At 42.3% G+C, this 25,311-nt stretch overlaps 1 protein-coding gene across 3 annotated transcripts in view; it reads right to left on the reverse strand.

Moving 5' to 3' along the window:
- The window catches only part of Nedd9 (neural precursor cell expressed, developmentally down-regulated 9), a 164,444-nt gene that overhangs the window by 97,117 nt on the left and 42,016 nt on the right, over positions 1–25,311 (reverse strand). For 2 of the 3 annotated variants that reach the window (XM_042678508.1, XM_042678511.1), the window contains exon 2: positions 3,595–3,757. In XM_042678508.1, coding sequence (XP_042534442.1) covers positions 3,595–3,606 — 12 coding nt within the window. In that variant the 5' untranslated portion in view covers positions 3,607–3,757. Of the gene's footprint in view, positions 1–3,594; positions 3,758–7,899; positions 7,970–25,311 lie in introns of all 3 variants that reach the window. The other variant, XM_042678510.1, reaches the window with a different exon arrangement.

Here is a 25,311-nt window from a genome sequence, read left to right on the forward strand (position 1 = left end):
GTCACCTTTATAGGATATTCCCCATGAATCGACAGTAGATGTGAATATGCATTATAGACCTGCACTGAACTTGTAGTTGGTAGGGAAACCCCCTCCCCCCCTAGCAATAACAATGTTTTCAACTTCTGTCAATCAACCTTCGTTTGCTGTTTTGTGCAGCAAGAGTTCAATTTGGCTTTCTGTCTTTAGATAGCTCAAAACACACCAGGACCAACTTGTAGCTTCCTGCCCTGCCACGGGGTAAGAGGACAAAGCTCCTAGGAAAGAGTTGGCAATTTAAGAGATTTCCTTTTCAGCCTTTCAATTTTCCTGAGCCAGCCACTTTTACCCCTGCCAGCAGTGCCTTGGTACGTGTTTGACTCTGAAATAAAACCAAACAATCCCTGCATAGGAGAGCCATGGGGTGTCTACCTCTCACTGCAGGCCTGCAGGTACTACAAGGGCCCTACAGGTGTGGCCACCACCTCTCCACACGTTCATATTTGTACTGTGGTCTCAGGACTTGCTGAGGTTTTTCCAAGGGACTGGAAGTATTTGTCAGTTTAATATAGGTTTTCACAAAGGATTACCCTGGTCATATATTCATGTCTGATGTCTCCCTTGTTGCTGCTGGAACCAGAAACCAGGAAGCTCAGGGCCACCATGTACAGTCTCCATCATAGTCCTAAGTCTGCTCTCCCACTAGGCCTTCCCTTCTACTCTGCTTCTGTACTCTGCCTCTTGGGACTGGTATGAGCTGTGCCAACTCCACTTCTCCTGTGCTTCTAACCTAACCCACACCTGTCAGTGGGAGCATGCATGTGGCCATCATAATTCTAAGCAATGGATCTGGCTAATCATCACAGCAATCCCTCCAGGTGGGTGCCACTCTTATCCCCTTAAGAAATTTAAGCCAGGCACCTACCACTCCTGCCAGTAATCCTAGCTACCCAGGAGGCTGAGATCTGAGGATTACAGTTCAAAGCCAGCCCAGTAAGGGAAATCTGTGGGAAATTTGTGATCTCAAATTAACCAGCAAAAAGCCAGAAGTAGAGTCTGGGAAGGTGGCTTAATGGTAGAGCGCTTGCCTTGCATGCATGAGGCCCTGATTCAATTCCTCAGCACCACAGAAGCAAAAAAAAAAAACACCAAAAAACTGGAAGTGGTGCTGTGGCTCAAGTGGTACAGTGCTAGCCTTGAGCTGAAGAACTGAGGGGCAGTGCCCAGGCCTAGGGGACAGTGCCCAGGCCCAGATTTCAGGCCTCATGACCAAAAATAAAGCCAGAAGTAGAGCTGTGGCTCAAGTGGTAGTGTACCAGCCTTGAGTGAAAAAGCTCAAAGACAGTGCCCAGGCAGTGACTTCAAGCCCCAATACCAGCACACACACACACACACACACACACACACACACACACAACACACACACACACACACACATCAAACACAGACAAAGTTATTTAACTTGTTCAAGGATCTATTACTTTTTAGTGGTAAGGCTAGGATTCAAGTCAGGCAGTATGGTGTGTGTTTGGGTCCGTATTTTTAATATGGCTACATCCACAAAACTCATTAAAATATATGCACAGGAAGCATTGCTAAAGAATAAATGCCATTGCTTAGATGTGATAATAATATTTTCCAAATGTTTGACTTCTATTTAGTCCAGTTAAATGATTGTACATGTGTGTTCATATGTGTGCATGTGTGTATGTGATGCTGAAATTAATCTCATTGGTGAAAGAAACCTATCACTTTGAAGACTTGGAGTCAGAGATCTCAAAGGGCATTTTAACTAAAGTAAATTGAAGGTTCCAGGAGGTGGAATTGTCTGGTTTTTAGGTCTCAAATACCAAAGGTTGAGAAGGAACATGTATTGGAAATAACACAATACTAATGTTCATTGCAGGGATTTGAATGGAATGGAGTACTGGCTTGCTTTAGAGAATAATTTTTTTGTCTTTTTCTCTCTCTCTGTCTTTGTCTCAGTATAGTAAAATTGGCTGAGTAAGTATAAACAAATAAGGAGACATTAATTTTAGTTCACTATACACACAGGACTTAATATTTATGTTGACCCTCTTGGAAGTCACAAACTCCATTCATACCAATTGGAACAGTGATTTGCTTTGATTAAGGCTCTCAATGTCTAATCCTGGGATAGATTTTTTTGTGTCCTAGAATCCTAGCATTCAAAGAGACTTTTTTTTTGGTGGCTATTCCTGGGGCTTGAACTCAGGGTCTAAGCACTGTCCCTGAGCCTCTCTGTGCTCAAGGCTAGCACTATAGCACTTGAGCTACAGTGCTACATCTGGCATTTTCCGCTTATGTGGTACTGAAGAATTGAACCTAAGGCTTCATGCATGCTAGGCAAGCACTGTACCACTAAGCCACATTCCCAGCCCCCAAAGAGATTTTTTTTTAAAGAAATCATTATTTTACTTTTAAAACATCAGTGATGTGAAAACCGAACTTGCTTTTAGTGACTTCTAAGGAAACCTTTTCTTACATATCAAGATGTTTAAAGAACACATTTGTCATTATCAGTAAGTTAGATGGTTTTTCCTGCAAATGACACAGAGCCCTTGTAGGCTTGAGGTTGGCTGCTCAGAGCTGTTTATCTGTGCAGCTGAAGGTTGGTCATCTAGATTTGACAGACAACAAAAGACTGATCTCAAACCATAAGGGACTTAACCATTTTCTTTGGATCATATGACATTAGGAACATTTTCCTTATGTCATCAAAACAATCCTCCTGTCATGGTTTTTCATTACAGAAACAGAGAATTTAAAAAGGCCAAGATATTGGCTCATGGCCCCTTGTTCTTCTAAGGGTCAGAGGGGGAACAAGAAAGAATAAATTGAGGCCACTGTGACATGCCTACCCCTACCAGCCACAATACCATGCCCCAGTGCCCAAATGCTCTCCAGAAGCCAATTCATAGTTATGATTGTACATAACTTCTTATATATATACATATATATAAATAAAACTAATTGTAAATATCTTGTACATATAACTAGATATATAGTTATATAACTATTTTGCATATATATATATAACTAATTGTATGTAACTTCTGTATTATATATAACTTCTGTTCAGTTTGTACAAAATCTTTAGGAAGTTTTGGTTAGCTAAGTGAATCAACTGTTTTTACCCTAACCTTCACCCCAGACCAAGCTGATTTTCTTGTGGAATGGTTACTTGGAAGTGTAGCAGTTTGCAATCATAGGCAGAGAAAGGAAGACGCAAAGACTAGGCCACTCCTTGGCTGGCCAATTAGCTTTGAATATTTCCTGAATCTAACTTGCAGATTTATATGAAGTGCAGCATTCTACCTGTATCCAGAAGGCCGCTTCCTTGGAGAGTTTTGGATGGAAGAATTCTCCATGAACATCAATGTATCCATGTTTTAAAAAAAAAAAAACCTCACCTAACAGAACAGAATCTACTGGACCATTTCAAATGGATGTGTTTTCTCATCAAATGTTAAGCACAGGTTTTTAGGACAGTAGGATGTTTACCATGTTGTTTTGCAGGAAATATTCTTAGTAGAACTGGAGGAGAGGGAATCACAAAACATATGTGGGTGGGTTTTTTTTTCCCCTACTCACCCTTGACCACATTTTCCCCCAAGGACTGTCGGATCTTGAGGAGGACAATCACAGTGTTTCAGTCTGCTGGCAAGTTTCCTTCCTGTCATAACTCTGCTTGAACCAGGCACTATGCACTGCTCCTGCCAATGTCTGACGTCATGGAACTCCCAGCATACAGAACCTGAAAACAGATGTGAGAAAGGAAAGATGGGTGAACTCTGGGAAGGTCAGGACATGTCCATCACTTAAGGATTGCATCACAGAGGCTGGAATACCCAAATTATAAGTGGAGTTCTTCATTCACCCCTTCATTCACTTATTCATACAATCAGGCAATTGGATTTATGGAGTTCTTTATGACATTACCTTTGCTTTCAAAGATTCATAATGAGATCTTATCTTCAGGACAGGGTAAAGTAAAAACACACAGTGCCATAAAATGGCGCAGCTACTCTGTTCACAGGCAGCAGATCAAGAGAATGCACAAAGGAGCGGGGAAGATGGACATGGGGGTCTTGAGGGCTGGGTGGGTGCTGGCAGGTGATCTCATCGAGGGTGGGCATGAGGAGAATCCTTCTTTGTCTAGAAGCTACGGCTTTTGTCCTGGATCTAGTGTTTCCTGCTCTCCCTGCTGCCTTCTCACCTCCACTTTAAACAATGTAACGTGTTGCTGCTTTTGATCAGTTTGAAGCCACCACTGATGCACCACCTACCCGGCACCAGTTGCTTGTGAAGGTCCCTTGAACCATATGCTTTTATTGTTTCTCGGAAAGGAGGAAGACTGGTGTGTGTGTTTTGGAAATGTGGCTTTTAAATAGCTGGAATGTGAAGCCTAGAATATTTAATATGTTGGAAGAAAAACTGTCTGGGCTTTGAGAAGACCAATGCTGGCCAATTTTACTTTCTTTTTATCTTCTCATGGCTGTAAGATTTGATTTTAAAGTTTGTGTGTGTGTGTGTGTGTGTGTTTCTGGACTGTCACTGAAATATACATTCTTAGAAAACTCCTGATATTAAAACCACATGGAACCATGGAAATCTTTTTGAGGATTGGTAATCTGGATCTTTGTAAAAAGAGAGTGTTTTTTTCTGCCAGAAACAAAAACAAAACTAAGTGAATGGGGGAATAGGGAAATAAGGGTTGTGCTGGGCACATAGCATACGATGTCCAGGAGACTATTGATGACCCATCCTCCTGCCCTCATGGGAGACTCTCCCTAGACCTGTACTCCAAGCAAAGAGGAATGAGAGTTGGCCTCCTTTTGCTTCTACCAGAATGGGAACAGTGTCCTATAATTTGGGTTTGATAAACACAGTATTTATCATCTTGGCAAAAGGAGGCAAAGGAATTTTCCACCAGCACACTTGCAGTGGCGGCAAGGCAGGAGGACATGGGCTGGTGATGACTCATTTGCTCTGCCTGCACCCAGGCATAGTTTTCTCTCGTGTCTCTGCCCAGACAGGGCTGAGGCCCAGCAAGTTATAAGTGACCAGTAGTCTTCTCTGTTCATTTCCTCTCTAGGTTCTCACACCTGGAAGCATTTCCACTGCCCCAGGAGGTGTCTGCTATTACAAAGGCAACTATAGGGAGTAGAATCCTCCTGGGGTATCCACTGAACTGTGGTCCCAGGGAACAGACACCAACACACAGGTGTGTGCATACACACACACACACACACACACACACACGTGCATACACTCACACCTTAAAAAACTCATTTTTTACTGGCAAATAAAACACACATGCAGACAACTGGATAAAACAAAGGTAGACAGAACTTGGTAAGTTGCTACAAATGTCCCTGTCTCTTAGTCTAAGACGCTAGTGTTGTGAAAGCTTTCTGAGTGCTTTTCCCACTGCAATGTCTTTTCTCTTTTCTTTCTTTCTTTTTTTTTTTTTTTGTGGGTACTGAGGTTTAAACTTGGGGCTTTGTATCAGTTTATTTGCTCAGCAAGTGCTCTACTGACTTGAACCATGCCTCCAGCCCAGCTTTTTTTCTGTTATTTTTCCTTTTTCTCCCCAATTTGCCCTTGAACTTCAATCCTCTGGATCTCAGCCAGCTGATAGCTAATAGCTATTAGCTAGGATTGCAGGTGCGAGTCACCAGTGCCATGCTGTGATCCTTTACTTTCATTCAAAGGCTGTTTTATCTTTAGTCCCACACAAGGGGAATTCAGTAGGAGGTCTGGCCCTCCTGTAGTTCATACCTTCTCAAGGGAGAGGAGTCTGTGGGTCAATGAGGCTGTCTGTCCTGTCCTTGGAACCCATATTTCCCTTCCAAGACCGTGCACTAAGTAGTGGACATTGAGATTCCTTGTCCAATGATGTGAAGCCTGTCTCCAGGTCTTTTCCTCCGGCCCACCTCCCAGAGGGGCGGTCAAGGCATGGACTCCAAAGGTTCAGGTTAGACCTGAGGATTGATGAATGCATAAACTTGAACATCAGGAGGTGTGGGGTGGATGTGAAAGTGGGTGGCTGGCCCAGAGACATGACACGTGTTTCAGAAAACAACTCCCTTGTCCAGACAGAAGGACAGATAATCTTCTTTTATAGCTTGTGAGTGTAAGTTATAATTCCTAAGTGGTTAGGATCATAATATGCCATGCTTCATTTTTTTTTTTTTTTACCTCAAGCTCTACAGGTTTTGGGGCTTTGGTGGTTGTTGTTTGTGATGATTTGATGAATCTTGAAAATTTAGTTTAGAAAGTCATACATTGATCCTCTGTTTTATAGCTCCTGATAGTAATTAGAAAATGTGAGTATTTGAAATGAATGTGAAAATAACTAATTACATCTAGCTATGATTTTGTATATAAGCAAATCAGTACTAAAAACATATCTGTGGGCCCCCATTTAGTGATTGTGGGGATTGTCTGCTGGAAAGGCACTGTCTTGACTTACAGTCTGCCCTTCTTTGCTTTCCTTAAGTTGTAATGTATGTGTGCATTCCGAGAGAGCAATCTTTCCTTGCTCAAGTTAGACGGTGCGTGTTCTGTGAAGCCTTCCTCCCAGAATCCTGCTGGTGAAATCCATTTATATTGTCACCTATGGCCACACCTTGCAATTTCATTGCTACAAGGCCCCATTTGCATTGAACAGCATTTCTCCATCCACACAAATGTTGATGGACATGGGGCCATGATGAACAGTGCTGTTACGGGGACTATTAACTGTGTCTACTGTGCAGACTTTGGGGAATGGGAGAGCGAGATGGCAGATGTATGTGTTCTCAAAATTAGCAGAAAATACAAAACTGTCTTACCAATCTACCTTCTCACCAGCATGTATCACAACGTCCACTGCTTCTCTTGGTATTTGATAGTTCTCTTTGTAATAGAACTATATTTAGTGTGCTATCACTTCGAACTTCTGATTTTTTTTCCCCTGAAACTATCTGTGTGTGAAGACATGACATGATGCTACTACTAACTTGGAGTTCTAAGTTTCCTGGTTCTCATATCAGCACACACATATGTAATGGTAAAAATAATATTTATACGCGAATAGCCATACTTTAGGGGTTTTGTTTATTATTTTTTAGGAGAGGATCTCACTATGTAGCTCAGGTTGTTTTTGAACTCTTTAGTCTTCTTTCGCCACCCAAGTGCAGGGGTTACAGGCATATACATCCATACTAGCCCAATACCGTATAGTTTTAATTTGAAATACAGGAGCTAAGAGAAGATCTGGAAGACTGTAGGGATAAAACCTAAGCTCTCAACAGACTTGGCCAGTGCAGTATTTTGAAGTACCCTAGAATAGGAGGTTGGAGCTAGGGGCGAACCGTCACAGTACCACGTACATGCCTGTCAGCAAGGCCCATCTTCCCTGCTACAGTTTGGATGTTTGAATGTTGTCCAGGGTCCCATTTGCAATGGTGAGGCCACCAAACTGGTGCTTCTGGGAGGAGGTGGAGCGTTGGATGGTGGGGCCTCCCGGGAGCTTCTTAGGTCATTGGGGGTGTGCTTTCAAAGAGGAGTGTGGTGTTCTGGTCTCTTCTCCCTATTTCTGTCCTGCAGATGTGAGCACTCATTCTTGTGCGTGCTCCCACCATGATGTGCTGACTTTACCACAGGCCCAAACCAGTGGGGCCTCAAATCAACTATAAGCTAAATCGTCCTGCTTTTCCTTTCTTCCGTAAAAAGTAGCCCATCTCAGGTATTTCACTATAGTAGAATAAAGCTGACTAAAATATTCTTATGGGGCTGTGTCTGTCCAGAGCACACTCGGACAGTCGAGGTAGCACTTGACACAATGCTGAAAGACACGGCTAGAGCCATTCAGGACTGTGGCAGAGGAGGACGAGCAGCTGGGGAACCTACCCGTGTGCAGCCCGTTAGCTTCCACATCTGGTAACATCTGTTTCCCCAGGAGGCAGCAATGCCATGTGCTCTGGTTGTTAGAAAATGAGGGCACAGGCAAAACTCGTTAGCAGAAATAGTCACAGGCTGCTCTCCTACATGCCCTCTTCCCTCGCTGTTTACTGAAGCCCCGGAGTTCCCTCGCTTCACTTTCTCTTGCCAGAATGTCCCACCTCCTTTCCCCGTTGTCCTTTTAATGTATTCTCCCTTCTGAATCCAAGCCATGGATTAACTCAACTGTTTACTTTCTCTGCATCCATTGCACAGCTGTTGAGCATTGCTAGAAAAGCCACCCACCCTGTCAGGCAGAGCCAATAAACCCCAGGGTTCCTAATGGACCCTTGTCATTGCCAGGCATCCTTTCTTGCTTCCATGGCTTGTGCACCCTCCCATCCTATAATTTTTGACTTAAAATGATAGTAGATCCTCTTTTGCAGTCATACATTGGATACCTGCTCTAGACCCAGGTAGTTGTAGTAAATTGCACATTGTGGTCATGTGTCTACCCTCCTCAACATCTCTAACTGTATTGTCTGGTATTTTCTGAGCCCACATCCCAAACCCTATTGTCATCTCCCTCCTACTTCCAGAAGGTAGAAGGAGCTATCTGAAGCATTTCCTTCAACTTCCCTGCTCCACATCTGTAAATTCACCTGACATCCAAACTCACTCCTTTCTCCTCCTCTCCTAGTGACCACAAAGGATCTGACTACCCCTGGGCCAAGCTCCTCCTCCACCTGCCACTCAGCACATCATCTTTTGCCTCCTCAGGGACATCTCTATGAACTATTTCCCCTCTCTTTGCCGAGAGAGAGAGAGAGAGAGAGAGAGAGAGAGAGAGAGAGAGAGAGAGAGAGAGAGAGAGGGAGAGGGAAGGAGACAGAGACAGAGACAGACAGAGACAGAGATAGAGATAGACAGAGACAGAGAGCAGAGAGAGACAGAGAGACAAAGAGACAGAGACAGAGACAGAGACTGTGTATGTGAATCAAGTGCTTCCTTGGCTGACAAAATCCTTTAGAGCCTTCATCCAAACAGATCACAAGGCTGCAATGTGAGTTGAATTCTGTTCCCCACCATAGGATGAAGTCCTAACTCTAATTACTTCAGAATGGGGCCTTATTTAGAATCAGGGTAATTACAAATGTATTACTTTAGAAAGGGATTGTAGTGAAGAGGAATGACTCTTGCCTAGTTGCTTATATGACTGGTTTTATAAAAGGAGAATTTGAACACAGACACACAGAGAGGGAAATGATATGTAAAAACATAAGAGAACTATCTACAAGCCAAGGCCAGAAGGCTGGAACCGCTCCTTCCTTTATTGCCCTCAACAGGAACCAACCTTGCCAACACCTCAATCATGGATTTCCAACCATCAGAATGGTGAGATAATGGATTTCTGTGGTTTAAACCACCCAGCAAGTCGTATTTGTTTCCCCATCCCTAAGATACTGTACTAGTGTTTTACTCATTAACTTCTGTGATGTATTAGCTGCCACTTTATGCAAATTTAGTTTATTTAAATCCTCCAAGCTTTAATCTCTTTATCTACTAAAGAAGCTGCATGAACATTTACCTCATGAGATCTCTATTAGGATTAAGTAGAAGAGCAGATAACTCGTTGATCATAATACTTGGCTGTATTAACTTATCTTAAATGACTGGGACATTTATTTCTTATAATTCCAGAAGCTAGAGGTCCAAAGTCAAGGTACTGACAAGGTATCATTCTGTATCTTCATGGGGCCCTTATTTTGGCACATGCTTTTGGACAGGTGGTGGTAAGGGAGAAAGGAGAACTCAATTCCTGGGATCCTTTTCATGAAGAAAATAACCCTATTGGATTAGGCCCTCATCCTCTTCATCCCTTTCAACTTGAATATTTTCTTTAGATGTCCTACCTCTGAACACAGATGTATAAGGGTTAGGGATTCAGAATTTGAGAGTGACATGTTTAGTGCATATCACTGAAATATGACAAATTATAAATATGAAGAATGATTATTTTGAAAAGCCCTCCTTAAACTCTGCTTTTTCCTTTGGGTATTGCCTAGCTTTCTCTTCCCCTTCACAGTTAGGTCACCATATTCACCAGACCTGGTTCATTCATTCTCCTAAGGAAATCTTGTTTCTGTGTGTGTGTGTGTGTGTGTGTGTGTGTGTGTGTGTTCCCCCCTTCCTGATTTGTGCCATGGATGGATAGATTTTCTAATAGGTAGATGGAAAGACCGAATGGATAGGTGGATGGAAAATTGTGAAAAAGCCTTAGAAAGCCTATGTTCCTCTCCTCCCACTTCAGGTCACTTTGTCTGAGACTTACAACCTTGTATTTTGTCCCTTGGGTCTCTGTTTCCCCATCTGCAGTATAAAGAGTCACATGTCACTATTTTTTTGGGGGGTCCGGTTGTAGGGCCTGAACTCTGGGCCTGGACACTGTCCCTCAGCTCTTCAGCTCAAGGCTAGCACTCTACCACTTGAGCCACAGCGCCACTTCCAGCTTTTTATTTCTTGCTTATGTGGTGCTGAGGAATCAAACGCAGGGCCTCAGGCATGCAAGGCAAGCGCTCTACCACTGAGCCACCTTCCCAGCCCATGTCACCATTTTTTTGTAAAGAAGTATAAGGAAGAGCAAACACAGAGGTAGTGTGGGAAGCAAAAATAGAAGAAAGACTCAAAACTCTTCCTTTTGGTCAAATCAGCTTCAGTTCTAAACACCTTATTATGTTTTATTTAAGTATTGTGTTGTATTTGAGAACTCTTGATAATGTTTGCTTTCAAAGTGTTTTATGATTTGAAAAGTATAAGAAAAACTTCGGATCTGGTTTAGGTGACATCTCAGTTCCTTTCCAACTACAATGGATTAGGATTATAAGAAAACTTTACAAGATAAAAAATGTGCATTTAGTGAACAGGCAGCAGATATTTTTCTCAAAAAAATGAGCTCGCTTTAATAAAATGTTTTCCTTTCCACTAGAAGAAATTGGTTTTAGGATTTACTAATGCAATATAGTTTGCAAGACTTTAAAGGCATGAAACATTCACAATTTAGTATAAAAAAACAATCTTTTGTCAGACCATATGTTGAGATGTGAAGTTCTGGAAGAATCTCAGTGTTCATAATGGGGCTGTGAAGCCTGTAGACAAGCAAGCACTCTATGGACCCTCAGACACTGAGGACAGCAAGCACAATAACAATAGCGGCTCCATCTTTGTTTTACAGGGCTCCAGCTCAGCATTTGGTGCGTAGTCTGCACTTAGCCAATGTTTGTTGAAAGAAGACATTAGATAAAGTAGACTTTAACTAGGGCTTTGTCCATTTTACTGGTAATTGGACAAGAAAAGAGGTTCAAGAATGGTAGAGAATCCAGAAATAGACTCCTCTTGACTCAGGAGTGGGTAAGAAGTAATTTAGGACAATCCTCTATCTGTCGGATCAAGAAAAGCAGCTTTTATGGCTAGTCCAATGTAGCCAGCAACACATACTTTTTGTTGTTGTTGCTTGTACCAGACAGTGTTTGAACTCCAGGCCTTATGTTTGCCTGGTTTACCAGGCTAGCCGTGTACTTACTACTTGAACATGCCTGCCTTTGGGTTGGCTTTTTACTGGTTATTTTTAGGGGTGGAATCTTGGAGACTTTTCTGCCCAGGCTGGCTTCCAACTGCATTCCTGTGGATCTCAGCCTCCAGAGTAGAGAGGATTATGAATATGACCCACTGTGCCCAGCTAGCACATTCTTCTGAGGCCCCTGAGTCTATTTCAAATAGAGGTTTCTTGAGCTACAGAATTATTAATCTTTCTTAGCAACTTCATTTCCCCAGGCTGCTAAGACCTGCTAAAAGTTCTGCTTGCTAGTTGACGATGGAGTCCTTCAAATGTGTTAGGATTTGCATGGTTTATTTTGTTTGGTAACTAAGACAGAGACAGAGGTAATTAAACCATTCATAAAACAGTCTATCAACCACCTGTGTGGAGGGCAGTAAAGACAGTTCTTCAGTTTTCTCTTGGGCCCTATTCAAGATCCTAACCAGGTTACTTGTAATAGATGCTTTTTTATGGCATCACTTTTTCCATCTGAATAAAAAGCACAAATAAATGCCAGTGATCTTGTTAGGTGATGAATGAGGGGAAATTTGTTGAAGATTGTAATGTATTGGACACCTTTGGATTGGGCTGAAGAGTCAAACTGGGTGGTTGGCTTGCAGTCACCAAGTTTAAATGCTGCTGGTATACAGCTTTTCAAAGGACTTTGGTTCTTATAGAAAAGTCCCTGGAGAAGACTGGCTTTTAAGTGGTACTGAGGTTTTCCAAAGATCTACAAAATGAAGCTTTCCTGGGTTTCAAATGGATAAGTCCCCAGAAAGTGAGATGAAATGTTCATCTATTTGGGCTTCTGAATGTGAGTCCTGGAGGCATAGCAATAAGTTAATTCATGTCTTAACATTTCCTACAAACAATAAGATATTCCAATTGAGGGCCAGAATCTGACCAAGAAGAAATACCTAGTGGGAGACAGTAATGGTCAGTGAAGTCACACTTCAAGGCCTTCTGAATCCTTTTGCACGTAGGTAACACCTTGCTGGTATCTGTCTCTGGGTTTGTTGGTGGTGGTGGTGGTGTTTGTTTTGCGTGGATTTTTTTTTTTGGACTAATCTTTTTCAGAATCTCCTGCCAAAAAGGAGGACCTTGTTTGTGGTACCTTCTACTCCTGTAGAGGTCTTGGATGGTGACTATTTACAAGGGCTGACAACTGCTTTACTCATCTAGTGATAATTTTTTTTGTCTCCTTTTACTAGGCCTCTGACTCATCAGTGCCCAGACCTTTGAGTTCCTTGTTATGTATGCTACTCAGGTACTTAGTCTACTGGAGTTGGGGTACAGAGAAATCCATTATGAAGTTGAGTTGGTAGAGGAAGTTCTCTTTTATCAGTCCCTGGTGGTTTTAGTTAAAATGTTCTATTAAGATAGTAAATGGAAAATTGCAGAAATGAACGATTCATAAGTTATCAATGATTTTCATTGCAGTATAGTCACTTACTTTTTACTACTGGTTATCATTAATCTACTAAGCCTAATTTACACATTGAACTTTATTGTAGGTGTTATGTATGTTTAGTAAAATGACAGTATGTCTAAAATTTGGTGCTAGCAAATGGTTTTAGACATTCACATATATTCTACAGCTAAAGGGAAACTGCTGTAATCCAGAGGAGAAATAAGAAGGGTTTGGATTTAGTCAGTGAAGTAGAGAAGAAATAATCATAGTGACTGATTAGAAGTAGAAGGTGAGAGAGAAAGCCATTTGTAGTCAATGTCTCCCAGAAAGTTTAGGAGATCAAGCTTCCAAGTGGAGGCTAATGTCATCCTGGAAAACAAGTAATTAAAAAATAAGTCTATGTAGTAAGGCATGGTGGTAGATTCCCAGCTACCCAGAAGGCAGAGATAGGAAGATAGTGAATGAAGGCAAAAAGTTAGTGAGAGTGTATTTCAAAAAATAAATTAGGAGCTGGGTGCTAGTGGCTCATATCTGTAATCCTAGCTTCTCAGGAGGCTGCGATCTGAGGATTGTGGTTCAAAGCCAGCCCATGCAGGAAAGTCCATGAGACTCTTATCTCCAATTAACCACCAGAAAACTAAAAGTGGTGTGGTGGCTCAAAGTGATAGAGTGCTCACCTTGAGCAGAAAAGCTCAGGGACTGTGTCCACACACACACACACACACACACACACACACACACACACACACACACACACACACACACACACACGTAGGGGAGTGGGAGGGTACTTTGTCACACAGGAGAGATTCTAAGCAGTTGACCCTATCTGAGATCCAGATAAGTTAATGTTGAGGCTATAGAATTTTGAAGTCACAGACAGGCTTAGAGAACATGACTCCAAAGCAAGAACATTTATGACATCACCCAGATCGAGCTTGTAAAATCATTTTTTTTTAAAAAAAAGCAGGAGGTGGCAGGACCTGGGGAGAGGGGAAAGGAGGGTGTGTAGAGGAGAAAGGGCCAGAGAAGTAGGAGGGAATTCAGACTAGTGTGGTATTACAGAAAGCCAGAAAGGAAAGAATCTGACAATTAGTTTATGGATGTTCTTAAGGAGATCAGTTTCAATGGAATGCTGGGGACAGATGCCAAATGCCCTTGGGCTGAAGAGTGAATGAGAGAGGAGGAATTATGGACTGGACTGGCCAGTACAGCACAGAATAGAAGAGAAAAGGACAAGACAATAACCAAGAAGGAAGGAGAGGAAAAGGAAGAGATGGGGGATGAGGTTCTCAGCTTGTGTGCTGAGAATGTGAGGTGAGGGCAGACCGCTGTCTGTAATGGCGAAGGACTCTGGTCACTGACTCATGTGTGTTATGTAATTAGCATTCAGACTTTGCTGTCTTGTAGAATTGGGGTTTCCTAACTTGGCTTGTTTTCTTGTTACTCAGGAGCTGTTCGTAGTATAAGGTCATACTTAGGAAACAGAACCCTCAATAAGATTTCTCTGAGACCTTGCAGCATTTACCCCTGACCATTTTATCTTTAAGTTGAAAACCAAACCAAAACAAAACCAGGAATAGCTCATTCTTCTAAAATGACATTACACATCACTTTGAAACAGGTTCTGTCAGCCAGCCCTGAAATCTATAGTCTTTCTGTATTCCCACAAAATAACCTTATTCTTAAAGTGTTTAAAAAAAAAAAACACACAAACCAAAACCCAAGTTGGGTACAATGGCTCAAGCCTGTAATCTTAGCCACTTGGGAGGCGGAGATAAAGGGATGGCAATTGAGGCTAGCTGAAGCAAAAAGAAGTTTGTAAGATTCCATCTCATTCAACGGCAGAGGCTCATGCCTCTTATCCCAGTTACTAAGGAAGCATAAATAGGAGAATCATAACCCAGTCTGGCTCACTGAATAACCAATGCAAAAAGAGACTGGAGGTGTGGTTTAAGTGGATAAGCACCTGCTTAACAAGCATGAGACCTGGATTTCAGTCCCCAATACCACCAAAGATTTTTAAAAAACATAAAAAATGATTGCTTACTGCTACGAAGATCCTCTGACAGCTGAGTTTTTAGGAAACTATCTGCTACACAGTAAGGGTGAGAAATTGTCCAATTCACACCTAATTTATTTCTGCCATAGATTATTTGAAATGGTAGACTTATTGAGCACTTATACTTCACTTAGTACTTCCTCTGTTTCTTTAATCTTTTTTGTTATCATCTTAAAGTGATGAAGATGAACTATTTACTTACGCTGTACAGACTCTATGTGAGATATCTTCCCAGCTCAGAAATGTTCCCCTGAATGCTGGTAGCTTAGAGCCACAGGGCCTTCATTTCAATCTGAACAATTGTAATGTTCAAAGATCCCCAGGTCAAGGGGTGGGTGGCTGACCCCCAACTTCAGGACTAAAGCGCTTCCCGAGGAAGGGTTCTCAACTAATAGATAGACACAGTGGTACGTCATCCCCAACTACAGGGGAAACACAATGGCTGGGCACAGGGGCACAAGCCAGTCATCCCAGTGACAACGAGAAGAACAAATGGGAAGAATGCAATCCAGGCCAACCCAGGTGAAAAGTGAGACCCTAATTTGAAAATAATCGGTGCAAAAAGCGTTTGGCAGATTGACTCGCGTGGTAGAGTATTTGCTTAGCAAGTGTTCAAAAAGTGAGTTCAAAACCCTGGTATCAAACGAAAAGAGAAGAGGAAAGTCATACTTGCCTGGCATGTGTGAGCACAAGAACAGGAAAGAGGAAGATCTTGAACGTGCAAAAAGATCTCTAGGAAAGTACATCCTTGGATTACATGGAGTCTGTGGAGCATGACTCACTCTGAGGTTACAACACACCCATCAACCAGGGGTATCATGTCAGCCAGTGTGGCCCCCACTCCCCACCACCCAGGGGCAAAGGCGAGGCACAGACTTCACAGGTAATGGAATTGTCTCCTCTGAATTGCGGATTTCTGGACTACAGCTGTGAGTGAGTCAATAGTCTTTTTTTCTGGATGGTCTGTCGGCTTAGTGGTGCAGTTGTGAACAGAATTTGACTTTCTGGAAAAGGTGAACTCATGGAAGAACAATTAAGGACCACAGCTATGAGTGAATCTAGGCCACGGAAAAGGAATGAGCACTTTCCCGAAGCAGCAATTCACCAAATAAAAGACTAAGTCACCAGTGGTAAAGGTTGGAGCAAAGAACAGTAAAAGCATGACTTAGAGATGCCGAATCCCTGAATACAATGTGGGTGAAATTTTGAGTGATTCACATGATAGAAACGTATTTAAAAGAGCCATGGCCCTGGTGAGGTTTGTAGGTCAGGCATAAAATTGGTTGCCAACAAGTAGCAGGTACAGTGACAAGGTGTTTTTTTTTTTTTTTTTTTAACCTGCAGGTTTTCTTTTGTGTCTCTCAAGGGAGAGAGGAGAAATTCAAGTCTGACATTTAAACCTACCTCAATCATGCTTTCCCTTTCATCAGGGCTGAACCTCTCAGAAGAGGCTCTGGACTATCTACTAAAGGCTGGTGGGAAATGTGGCTTTTAAATATTGCTACCATGTTCTGCTGATTTCCACCAGCAAGTACACTGAAGCAGGTGTCTCTACCCCCTTGGTTTGCCAATGGAAAAGCTAATAAACAGGCACCCAATCTCAGGGCTGTTCCAGGTTTTTTTTCCCCCCTAAGCTAGCCAGAGGAGATATGAGTCCAGGATATCTCTAGGGGAGACCATGGATTTCTCCAAGTATCAGAGTAAATGTGACGTGACAGGATGCTTCCTGTAACTAAACAGCTGAGAAAGTGTGTTGTGAATGACTGCCCAGTAGGTGAAGGATCACTCAGATTTTGGACACTGACCTCTGAGAGGGGAGGAAGGACTTCTTATACTATACCAAATCAAGAGAGGTCAAGGGACATCTCACAGGAAGTGGACTTTTGGACACAGTATTGTCACTGCTGGATATGTGGCTGAGTCCTCAGAGATGAGGGAGGAAAGAGGGTACCAACTCTTGTCAACTCCACACCCTCTCCCAACCTCCTTCTCTCTCCTCTTTTCTCTTCCTTAGTTCCTGATGGCTCCCCAAGAAGCAGAGCAGAATGAGGAAGGATGCGGCTCAGTGATGTCCACACACCACCTGTATCAGAACGGATGGATGGGCTTTGTGCAATGTAGTTATTGGGCGCTGCTCCACACATGCCCACCTGGTCTGTAGGGCTGAGGCCTTAGAACGTGAGTTGTGCACAAACGCCTCCCCCCACCCAGCTGATTTGCACCCATTGTTTCTCAATCAAAACATTTGTGGAAGAGAAAGTGTCTTAGATTAGCAGACGAAAATCTGAGTTCCAAATCCACTTCCACCTGGGTGGTCTTAGGCAAGTTACTTCATTACCCATATGTAAAAATGAATATTCAATTTCATGGGAGCTTTTTTCTGAGGGCTAATTAGGACAAGACATATAACATGGCTGACTAACATTGTGTTCCTGCTAAATATTAGTAGTATCCAGTGCTCTAGGGAGTTAGAAAAAGGGATGGCAGACTTAACACTAATCTTTTACAAACAACAACCTATATTATTATTATTATTATTATTGCTACTACTACTACTACTATTGCCAGTCCTGGGGCTTGTACTCAGCCTGAGCCTTGTTCCTGAGCCTCTTTGTGCTCCAGGCTAGCACTCTACCACTTGTGTCACAGAGCCACTTCGGAGCTTTATCTGAGTAGTTTATTGGAGATAAGAGTCTCACGGACTTCCCTGACCATTGGCTTCGAACTCCTATCCTAGGCTCTCAGCCTCCTGAGATCCTCCTGGGTAGCTAGGATTACAGGCCTGAGCCACCAAGGCCAGGCAACAGCTATCTTTTTCAGCCTAGAGGCATATGTATTTTGCAGCCATTTCAAAGATGGACACAGCTCACTTTGAATGAACAGAGACTAAGCAGATTTATCACTGAGTTCCTTTGCTCCTCACCACTTGCAAGAGTGGGAAATATTGAGCTAGAAGCTGATAATGTGACATTTTCAGAAAAGCAGACATTGGCTAATAGAAAAGGCGTGTCTCACTAAGAATCTATGGTCCTTACATATTCCTCAGCAGGGCCACATGATCCTAAGTCACTGACCTTACCTAGTGATGTAAGACCAATGACACCTGGTAATGTCTGGGGACATTTTTAACTGCCATCCAGTAGGACCAAGGGGTTGCTCCTGGCATCTGGTGGGAAGAAGCCAGGGCTGGTGCTAGACAGAGGACAGTTTGTCACAGAATTATCTGGCCCACTGTGTGTTAACAGTGCAGAGTTAAGAAAGCTTGCTCTAAGCAAATACGGAAGGCTCCAGATAGCCTTCTGCTGTATGGCAACAATTCTCATAAATAACAGACTCGAGTATGTGACAAATTGGTAAATGGCCATTACCCACTTTCCAGGACCCCTGGAAATGTGGTCAGTTCTCTGCTCTTCTCACAGTGAAAAAAAATCAGGAAAAACTTCCTAGAGCCTGGAAAAGCTGAAGGTATTGTTTTACATAGAGGAGGAGGGAGGGGCCTTCATTCCTAGAAACTACCTTGGTTTTTATCTGAAGAGAGAGAGACTGAGAGGCTGAGTTGTCCTCAGGCTGACATCTGGAAGAGCCACGTCCTCATAGCTGAGGACATGGGGTTGCGTGTGTGTAGAACCAGATCCACGTGGCCAGTGACTGCCAAGAATCACCTGCTGGGACAGGCTGAATAGCTCTAAGTTAGAAATCTGAAACCAGAAATGCCCCAGACCCCTAAATCACTTGTGTGCCAACAGGATGCAACAAATAGAAAATTCTATACCACGAATCTCTGTTTGATGGGCAAACTTATTTTTTTTTAATGGTGCATAAAACTATTTTCAGGTTATAGAGACACAAATGAATATTGTATTTAGACTTAGGTCCTATCTCCTATATATCAAACATTCCCAAATCTGAAAATGTAAAAACTCAGAAACACTTTTGACCTTAAGCATTTTGGATACAGGATGTCCAACATCTATCTTTGCTTCTCATGATTCTTATATTTATTTGGTAGATCTCCTCCTAATAACTCCAGTTTAATGTGTCCATTAACCAGTTCTCTCTGGCTTTTCTTATACTCCTGTTTTCTGCTTGTCTCCTCTTTATTGGCTTGTACATGTGCTCCCAGGTTGTACATTTAGTAATTAGTGTCCTTGCTTGCCCTAGACTCTTATTGTATACAATCACCCATCTGCAGGTCTCACTGCTGAGAGTTCCTTCTCAGTGTACCTGCTGTAACCCCCAGGATCTCTTTCCTTTTTCACACATTCTGTCATCCTGTGTGCAGGTCACCTGTTGTAGTTGCATAGGGATCCATGCACAAAGGACTCCATGGTGGGTTCAAGGCTCTGCTGCTACCATATGAACATCTATATTGATTTGAATTTGTACTAAGTGAATTCTGATGAAACAATACAGAACATATAAGAAGAAAGGAGTCATGTCCATTCCATGTCCATCTTTTCTTGCTATTCTGTGTTTCCTAAAGACATTTCCTAGTAAATAACCTTCCCTCAGCCTAAAACCCGGTGTCTACATGTCCAGAGATTTGAACTTCTCTAGTTGAGTGGTGCAGAGACCAAAGTCACCTGTCCTTTCCACTTCTGTGATCCACGTTTGCCAGGCCATTGCTTTTGTACAAAGTCGAAGTAAGTGAAGTTATAGGTTACAGATAGAAAGCCCCAACATTACAGAAGGCATCTTCTCTAAAAGTTGGGTTTAAAGCTCATATTGAAACTTTTAATACAAAAAATCTTTCTATGCAGATCACAACAATTTGGAGGAGGATTTGGAAGAGCTGCCCCATCATAGGCCATATTCTTGAAGATCTGGACCAATCACCATCTCAGGAGAATATGTTCTACTTACTTAGAAAGCTTCCCAATTCCAGGGTGTCCCCCAGATTTGCTTGTTTTGATGGGGGAAAAGAAACATAAAACAACTAACAAGCTTTAATTTGTTCTGAAGAATTGAGCTAACACCAAAGCTTAGGTCCTATCGTGTTTTTCATACGTCTAGGTTCATGCTTACTCAATGTGACTAAACTCTAAATGCCTTCTCCCTCTGGGACTTTGTATCCATTTTCCAAAACTAATTAAAAATAAAGACCAGTTGTTAAGGGAAGTCTATCCCAGCTTTCCAAAGATACTTGTCCTTCCCTGTGATACATAGAATTCCCATATTCAGTATTTGTATGGTTTTTTTTCTATCTCCCTGGGTCTATAAAATCTTGAAGTCAGAATTATAATCATGCCCAGTGGGGTAACAAAATGGGTAGGAATTAAGATTCCTCTGGAATAATTCCATTCCGGAGGCAAAGGTGAACTACCCGAAGGAACCCCAGAGCAACAAGAAAGATGCCTCTCACAAGAGAAAGACTATACACAGGCACATTTCCTGGCTTTTGTTTCCTCTTCATATAAGTTATGGTCCTACTATGTGCATCCTCCCTGCCAACAGAACTAAGTGAAAGCCAGGTTTGTTGGCACCCGAGCCTGTGTTGTTAGCCACAGATTGAATTGTGTTGGAGTCTAGGTATTTCCAAGGCTGTGAGGAAGAGTGCTCATTAGAAAGACCAACCCATCTGCACAACAATCTTTGAAATAAACAGCATGGCAAAGTTAGAAAGGACTACAAAGGTCTCATTCCCATTTCCCAACTATATGGAATTAAGTTTTCAATTGGACAAGTTTCTCCCACAACTGTAAGACTTTGTTATCAAAAAGTCCAACGACACAAGTATTAGTATTTGTGCTAAAGCTATAACCAATCCAGAGAGCAAACACAGCTATGGACTCGGGTCTTCCACCTCAAGATTCTAGCTTGTTATGAAACGGCATCATAATTTGCACTGGATGTTTATGGCATATTAGAACTTCTTGAGAATGGCATCAATTCAAGACATTGGTGTGCTCCAGCTTATGGGGCAGACAAGGAAAAGGAGCTTTATTTACTCATTTATTTTATGGGGAACACATTCTTTCTCATGCTTAGCTTAATTATTCACAGAGGATTTCAGAATATTACCAAAGGCTATGAACTTCATATTTGAGTCATCTGGACATCCAGCACTTTCATGGCCGAATGGGTAAGCTTTTACATGGCATTTCTGTTCAATCTTGCATGGATTCATTTATAAACTCATAAAAATTCACAAGGTTCCTTGCCCATACCTATCCTGGCCTTTGTTACTGAAAACAGAGGAGCATGTGGGTGATGGTGTAAAGTGTGATCAAGGCTGTGGGCTGGCTCAGTGAGCTCGCCTGCTGACCCCTCCCTTGTGCTATCTTGCTTCCTCTTCCTCTAGGGAGCGAAAGGTCCCATAGTTCAGGCAGTCAGGATTTGGAGTTGCCATTTACAGCAGCCGAACTTGGTGAAGTCTGGCTGACTTGCAAAAATGTAAGTGATAGAATCAGCGAGGAGAACCACAGAAAAGAAAGAAACGGCAGAGTCATGTAATGGGAAAAGTGACAAATTGGCAGTTAGCAAACTTGGGTTTTTAGACAGAGTGACATAAAAGTTACAGTCCCAAGTGGAACATTTTTTGAGGTACAAACCATGACTGCTGGTAATTTTGCTGGGACAATAGGCACCAACCAAGACTATCCTGATACGGTAAGGTCACCATAAGTACAGGACACAGAATAATCTATAGCAGTTGATTAAGATCTCTGGGCCTCAACTTCTTTGATAGGAAGAGACAACTGGACTCCAATCTCTCCAGCCTTTTTCATGATCAAAGACTTCATTCTAACTTCTCCCCATGGTCTCCATGTCCTTAAAATGACCATGACATATAACAATGAGTGATGTGTAATGAACAAATGTTCCTTAATCAGAACTTTAGGATGGCATGAAGTATCCAGTGACTGTGCCCTGTTGATGCAGGTTTAAGTGAAAAGAAAACCACAAAAAATCCTGACATTTTAATATCTGTCAGTCTTTATTGAAGTAAATCTAGGAGTTCTGAAATTATCTTTTTTTTCTTTCTTTCTTTTTTTTTTTGGTCAGTTGTGGGGCTGGAGCTCAGGGCCTGGCTGCTGTCCCTAATTTTTTTTTTTTTCATTCAAGGTTAATGCTCTGCCACTTTGAGCCACAGCTCCACTTTTGGTTTTCTGATGATTAATTGGAGATGAGTCTCATGGACTTTCCTGACAGGGCTGACTTTGAACTGTAATCCTCAGATCTCAGCCTCCTCAGGATTACATGTGTGAACCACTGGTACCTGGCTGAAATTATCTTTGAAAATGGTAACAGGTTTGAATCCCATTCAGAATCCTAACAATCAGTATGCATCTATGTGCAGAAGTTGAAAATCATTTATCAGATGACTTTTCAACTCCTATTGAGTTCTAACTTTCCTTGTTACCTGATAACTCTAGAGCCTCACCTGGGACACACGGACAGAGAGGAAAGATGGAAAATGATGGAGGGATCCCTGTGGACCTAGGGAAGGGTCTTCATACAGATGTTAGATGGGAAGTAGGTGCTCTATCCATCAGGGTACTTAGACAAGATTCCTGCAGAGGCAAAAAGCAGATGCTTTGTCCCAGGGAAAATTTCCTTTCTACTCCAGTCTTTTTGTTTGGCACCTGGGAGAATCTTAGGGTATGTTCATAATCTAAGTTGAATAACAGGGAGCAAAAATAGAAAAACTGTATCATTGTTCCTTCTTACCTTTTTCCCCCTTATTCATGTGATCTCAATTTAAGGGAAGGAATGAGTAGCCAACACCTTTCCACAGATGTAGTGGATCTGTCTTGTAGGATCCAGCAAAAGAGGTAAAGGACAGGTTATTGCTTAATACCTCAGGGATATTAGTAGCATTTTCATTTCTAAGGCAATACATTTGTGATGCGTGACCCACCCAGTGTTGTTGGGCAATGTGTGTGTTGGTGGGTGGATTGTTAGAAGAATGACACCACCAGCGTTGTCTGCTGAGGAACTGGGGTGCTGACATCCTGACGTGAGACAGAGACACTCCCACTCGAGATGTCAAAAGCACCCTATTGAGAAATTTTTCCTTTATATTCTTCCATATAAAGAACTATTCACAACCTCTAAGATGAGTCAGATCTCCTGGGAGAACTTCTTAGGGTGCTGGACTATGAGGTAAAACTTTCAGTCTCAGCTAAAAGTTGAGCTCCCCAGTTTCAGAGATCATTCCCAGAAGGCACTGGGCAGCTTATCCCACAACAAGCTCCACTGCCCTTAGCATTTTGTGGGATGGTTGCTCTTTCCTCTCAATGTTAACAGGATTGCTGAATCACTATCTTTATTTGCTTATGAGATCATTGGCATTGTCCCTCAAAAAGCAAGAAGAAGGACTTGAGCTAAATCTAAAGGGCGGGCGTGCAGCTGCCAGGGTGGGCCCCAATCCCTGCTTTGCTTTCCATGGTAAACTTGGAGATCTCCTGGAGGTAGCTCCATTCATTTCAGGTAGAAGTGGATGCTAAATAAACTTCTCAGCAGTCTTCCTGTGGAATGGTTGACTCAGCTTGGCCGTGAGTTTAGTGGCCCCCAGAGAGTGGAGGTCACAGGCTCCTTCTCCAGGAGACAGATACCTTCTGAAAGGAAAGAAGCCAGTGACAAGTCACCAAGGAGGCTGTGACCATAAATAGTTCAGAATGTGGTTTGTGTAAGACTTTCAAGTCCTCCAGTCTGCCTTCAACCCTTAAAGCCTTGCTACAGGACTCCATGGTGAGGCATAAGCGTGACATATTCAAGAGGAATGTAGGACCGGTACAGAAAAGTCTGGCCTGGCTCAGAGGGAAGTGCTAAGCTCTCCCCAGGGGCCAAGGACCAATACATAAATGTGGGCTAGTACACGTCAAAGATCAGTACAAGTGCAAGCATCTTTATGACTTTGGTCTTGGGGAGAGAAACAAGGTCTGGGATTAGAATTTACAGTCTCCTGTCTGCGGAGAGGCGGTAATGGCCATTTAGTGTGTGAATGGCCATTTTGGGAGCTGAGAACTTAGCACACCCGGCTGGAAATCTCAGCATGAAACTGAGGGGCAGCCCCCTGAACCTTTGCTATAATAAGTGAACTTACCCCCCCAAATCTGCCTCCTGGGCCTTTTTCTCTGCCTTACCTTAGATTTACAACCTACCCTGCAGTTCTTTAGGACATATATGACAATTTAGCATCCAGGCATTTCCCAAGTCAGGGCGAGAATATCTTTCTTGGCTACAAAAGTCACCTTGAAATTCTTCTCATCCCATTATGTTTCAAAAGCATTTATAGTGTACTTAATCTGTCCCCTGCAATGTCTTCCCCCATTCCCCCCCAGATAACAGCTTACACTCCCTTAACTATGTTGCTGGTAAACAGGCTGTCAATGTCTTCGGTTCTGCCATTTTTTTTTCTTTTTGCACAGTTTCTCAATTGGGATCAATTTTATTTCCTAGGGGATATTTAGCAGTGTTTAGGGACATTTAGCAATGTTTGATGATCTCTCTCTGTCTCTGTCTCTCTTTCTCTCTGTCTCTCTGTTTCTGTCTCTGTCTCTGTCTCTCTCTCTCTCTCTCTCTCTCTCTAGTACATGATACAGTGTGATCTTGAGGCTTGAATTTAGGACCTAGGCGCTGTCCCTGAGCTTTTTTCCCTCTAGGCTAGCACTTGTGCCACTTAAGCCACAGATCTACTTTCGGCTTTCTTTCTTTTCTTTTTTCTTTCTTTTCTTTCTTTCTTTCTTTCTTTCTTTCTTTCTTTCTTTCTTTCTTTCTTTCTTTCTTTCTTTCTTTCTTTCTTTCTTTCTTTCTTTCTTTCTTTCTTTCTTTCTTTCTTTCTTTCTTTTTCTCTTTCTTTCTTTCTCTCTTTCTTTCTTTCTTTTTTTTTTTTTGGTACCTAATTGGAGATAAGAATCCTACTTTCCTTTCCTGGCTTTGAACCACAATCCTCAGATCTCAGCCTCCCAAGTACCTAGGATTACAGGCATGAGTCACCATACCTGGCTCTGTGCTTAATTTAATCATATAAGCTCTGCTTAGAACAGAAGCTGGTTACTCATCATTTCCATTCAGACATATGTCTGTGAAAACTGGAGTCAAAGCCGGGGGTGGGGGGGGGGAGGGGGGACACAGAAAAAAATCTGGGTATCACAAAACAGAGTGTATTTCCTACTTCCTGTTTCTTCTATACCTGACTGTAGCTCTCAGGCCAAGTCCTTAAGCACTGAAACATTATGCTGACTCTTCTATTTGCAGGGCCAAATAAGATCAATGTTAAATTACAAAAAGTCTTTGGTGTTCATTGCTTAAATAATACTAGATATCTCTATCGATGTTTTGTTATTCTGCTTTTTTTTCTTTTCTTTC

The sequence above is a fragment of the Dipodomys spectabilis genome, unplaced genomic scaffold (assembly GCF_019054845.1).
Source record: "Dipodomys spectabilis isolate Male_0828 unplaced genomic scaffold, ASM1905484v1 ptg000045l, whole genome shotgun sequence".
Classification (NCBI taxonomy): domain Eukaryota; kingdom Metazoa; phylum Chordata; class Mammalia; order Rodentia; family Heteromyidae; genus Dipodomys; species Dipodomys spectabilis.